This window comes from Elephantulus edwardii, unplaced genomic scaffold (genome assembly GCF_000299155.1).
Source record: "Elephantulus edwardii isolate Elephantulus edwardi_28Jun2011 unplaced genomic scaffold, EleEdw1.0 scaffold00091, whole genome shotgun sequence".
Taxonomy (NCBI): Eukaryota; Metazoa; Chordata; class Mammalia; order Macroscelidea; family Macroscelididae; genus Elephantulus; species Elephantulus edwardii.
Genome location: NW_006399841.1, coordinates 1,431,564 through 1,436,024, shown reverse-complemented (window position 1 = coordinate 1,436,024; position 4,461 = coordinate 1,431,564). Strand labels below are relative to the sequence as shown.

Genomic DNA, 4,461 nt, shown 5'->3' with positions numbered 1-4,461 from the left:
AGTGTAAAGCCATCCCCCGGGTCTACAGAGATTGTTCCTGGTGCATCCTGCGTTGGTCTGCATAGCCCATGTTGCCTACAGAGACTGTCCCTGTGTTTGGTACTTGCTCCTACCCACAGAGCTCAAACTAACCACAGACAAAATACCCACATCCCTGTTTGCAAAGCCTCTGCAGGCCGGTCAGCGGTGCCTGTCCTGGTTTGCTGGGATGTGTCCTTTTGGGATTTGTTTAGTTGGTTTGTTTGTTTTGCATGATCCAGACCACGTTGTTGTTTTGGGGGGTTGTTTTTTAAATTTTTTTCCTTCATTTTATACTGGTTTCATATACATTGCTTTTCCCAAAAGACCTTTCCCATTTCTTTACTCATCCCTCCCTCCACCCATCAAATTGTGAGACCCTATGATCAAGGCACCTCCCATCCCCACCCGTCAACAACATAGAGAGAGTTGGCCTAGTGGACAGAAAGTGAAGGTGGGTGTTTTCAGTCTGCTCCTCTCAGGCCGGTTTTCATTGTTTTTGGTCAAACATTCTTCTAAGTGGCATAAGACTGGGCTATGCATTTGCTGTATAGAGGTAACTCGTGGTTGCTGCGATGCTGAACACTGTGACACAGATGTGTCAAATGTGAGAATGGTTACCCATGGTGGACAGTGTTTGGTGGAGCTCCCCAATTAAGCAAGCTTGGAAGCAGGAGTGGCACCCACTTCCACAATAGTTTGCCTCCAGAAACCCTATGAACCTGGAGAAATGATGAAAGTTATACAAGTGTTCAGAACCTTCGTTCATAGGGTCGCTATGAATCATCTACGACTTTTCAGCACTTAACAACAACGTAATTAATGCACCTCCCACTCCCAGCCATCCTCACCCCCCTACTCCCCTTTTCCCCCATTTGGATTCTCATACGTGATCTACAATAATAGTCTTATGCAGTATTTGTCCTTATGGGACTGAGTTAGTTCACTTAGCATAATGCTCTCCAGTCCCTCCCAAGTTAGGTAGAGATTTACAAAGTCATTGCTCCTGCATGCTATGTAATATTCTCTTTAAAAGAAAGCCCCATCCTAAACAATGAAATTCTACATTCTACAACGAAAGCTTCGGAAGCTGTAGGTGGGGAAGTTCTCGCGTGGAGCCCTGGCGTACAGGTGGCCTCCAGCCTGAGAACACTGGTTCTTGTTATTTGCTTCCATCCTAGGATGGACATCGATGAGGGCCTACCGGACATTGAGGACCATCGGAACCTCCACATATGGGTCATCGAGGTGAGGGCCTGACCACAGCAGGCACGATAGCACGGGGAGGGTGTGGTCTTAAGTTGAGGCCTCTCTGCCCGACCCAGAGTTCCCTCCCTGCTGTCTTGGGGGGGCGGTCACCTGAGTCGCCGTGTGGACCATCCTCTCTCAGAACCTGAAGATGGTGCCGGTACCTGAGAAGGCCTACGGGAACTTCTTCGAGGAGCATTGCTATGTCGTCCTTCATGTGAGTTATGCCTGGAGTCTGTCTCAGGGGGAAAAGGGGTGTCAGGGGCTGGGAGGGAGCCTAACAGCCCAAACAGAAGTCCTCACTGGGAACAGACAGAAAGACCCGGAATCACACCTGCTAAGTGCCCTTACCTCCCCTTCACGATCTCTCAGGTGACTGGACGAACCTGCTCGATGACCCCCGCTCCAACACACACACAGACCTTGAAGCCCCAGAACCTGAAGGCCGCTCAGGGGACGGTGCCCAGTGACCTGCACTACTGGGTCGGTGAGGCGGCCAGTGCAGAGGCCCAGGACACGGCGGCCACCTTTGTGCAGCGGCTGCAGGAGGCACTGGGTGACAGGACAGTGCAACACCGCGAGGCCCAGGGCCATGAGTCAGATTGTTTCCTCAGCTACTTCAGCCCAGGCGTCATGTGAGCTAGAGAATGGGGCAAGGGAGATGCAGGGGCTTGGGTGGTGACAGATGGGAGTGACCATTTCCCCAATCTGACAATGTGTGTGTTGTGTTTTACATATATCACTGTCATTAGCACCATCAAGTCAGAACTGACCCATCGTTGACCCTCCAGCCCGTTTCCAGAGGCTGTAAATCTTACAGGGGGAGATTGTCTATCTTTCTCCTCTGGAGCAACTAGTGGATTGGAACAGTGTGCCTTAGGGTAGGCAGTGCAAATCCTCACCACCATACCACCAGAATAGTTAGAGATGATAGAGACAGAAATAGAGATGATAGGGATAGAGATAGAGCTGATAAAGATAGATAGAGATGATAAAGATAGAGATAGAGGTAGAGATGATAGAACCAGATAGAGATGATAAAGAGAGATAGAGATTATATAGAGTTGATAGAGACAGAGATAGAGATGATAGAGATAGACAGAGATGATAAAGAGAGATAAAGATGATAGAAACAGAGATAGAGATGATAAAGAGATAGAGATAGAGATTATATAGAGATAGATATATAGATATATATATAGAGAGAGAGAGCTAGAGATAGAGATTATATAGATAGAGATGATAAAGAGAGATAGGTAGAGATAGAGGTGATATAGAGTTGATAGAGATATTAGATAGATAGATAGATAGATAGATAGATAGATAGACGATAGATTGTTGTTGTGGTGGTGGTGGTTATTGTTGATTGCCTTCAAGCCAAGCACAACTCATTGTGACCCTATGAACAAAAGGCCTAAAGCTCCTCTATAGTTATCGATGTTCCGAGGCATGTGGTTTAGGAAGTGGAGGCCACGCCTACTATAGACAAGTTTATTATGTGAGTTCTGGTGGCCTACTGGTAAAGAGCTGCGCTGCAATCCCAGAGGCACAAAGTTCAAATCCACCAACTGCTCTGTGGGAGAAAGACGGACATTCTCTTCCTGACCTATTAAACTGCCTCTGTACACTCACTGGAGGCTCAGCGACAGGCCGCTTCTGACTTGACGGTTCACAATAGCAGTAAGGAATCGGGCTGCTACTGCAAACTCACGTGGTTCCAATCCACTCGCTTCTCCCCGGGAGAAATGTGCCCACTTTTACTGAGATGCAATTCCTATGTCATATAATTAACCAATTTCACCAATTCCAAATGAGTCTTCCAATGGCTTCCACATATTCTTAGACTTGGGCACCTACCACCACAACCAAGGTGAGAACATTTTCATCACCCCGTAAAGAAAACCCTTCCTGTTCACACTCACTACCTATTTCCTTTCATGGCCTCTCGCCCCAAGTCCTGTTGTTGTTGGCAGAGCAGCTGGTGGATTTGAACCACCTGCCTTTGGATTTGCAGCACAACTCCTTACCATTAAGCCACTAGAGCACCCTACCCCAAGCTGTAGGCAACCACTAATCTACTTTCTATAGAATTGCCTATTCTAGACATTTCACATAAATGAAATTGCACCATACTCTTCTTCTGTATGGCATCATCACTAAGAGTCAATGTTTCTGTCATACACTTCATCCCTTTTTATTGCTGAATAATATTGCATTTTGTGGCTATACACTGTATTTCTTTTATCCATTCATCCCTTAATGGATATTTGCGTTGTCTTCTGCTTTTTACTCTGTTATGAATGTCAATACTGCATTTACACGTACAAGTGATAGGCTGTATTGTTGGTTTGTTGAACGGGTTTTTTACTGTCCAAGTTTTCGTGTGAATACACACGTCTCACTTCTCTTGACTGTATGCCTAAGATCAAATGCCAATATGATCTTGAGTTTCTTTTTGTTATTGTGCCCAGTAAAAAAAAAAAAAAATCTCTTTTGCTGTTAGCAGATTCAAGTATTTTTTTTTCAAATTAATCATCACAATGTATTGAGGGTGAAAGGAGCTCTGATTACATCATCCAAGACATGTTGCTCTGATAACCAAAAGGTCACGTGTCTCTGGCGGTTCGATTGCATCAGCTGCTCCAGGAGATGATGCCGGGAAGTCCCTTCCCATGAAGGCTCACAGCCTTGAAAGCCCAAATAGAGGGTCACTAGGGTTTGGAACGCACTCAACTGCAGTGAACTTTGAGTTATTTACCCTGACCCATGGGAACCTGCCAATCTTATGCCATTTCTGTTTCATACAGGTGAGCCTAATGCATGCCTGTAGTGTACACATAACCACAAATACACACGTAAACATATATATATGCAGAAGCTCACCTGTCCCCTTGTGTGCGTCCACCTACACGGGCACACCTGCACACATCCGTAAGTGTATGTGTTGACCCATACACGATCCTGCTGCTCCAGGCACTCATGTGAATAAACAGATACATAATATACCGCCACATGTATGCGCAAATGATACATAGACAAATGCGTATGTATGCTCCACGTGTGTACTCAGGAAAATGTACATCGAGGTGCTCAGAGGCTTACATACATCTGTTAAGCAGGTACGTGCAGTCTCCCCACACGGATGCACACACGTGCCCGCATCAGCACTCATTTCTGCACTTGCACGGATGCACA

General features: G+C 46.1%; 1 protein-coding gene across 1 annotated transcript in view; it reads left to right on the top strand.

Annotated features, from left to right (window-relative positions):
- Positions 1-1,200: 1,200 nt before the first annotated feature.
- VILL (villin-like) overlaps positions 1,201-4,461 on the top strand; it is a 15,073-nt gene continuing 11,812 nt past the window's right edge. Inside the window, exons 1-3 of the mRNA XM_006890655.1 lie at positions 1,201-1,266; positions 1,409-1,483; positions 1,696-1,901. Of these exons, the coding sequence (XP_006890717.1) occupies positions 1,201-1,266; positions 1,409-1,483; positions 1,696-1,901 (347 nt within the window). The remainder of the gene's footprint in view (positions 1,267-1,408; positions 1,484-1,695; positions 1,902-4,461) is intronic.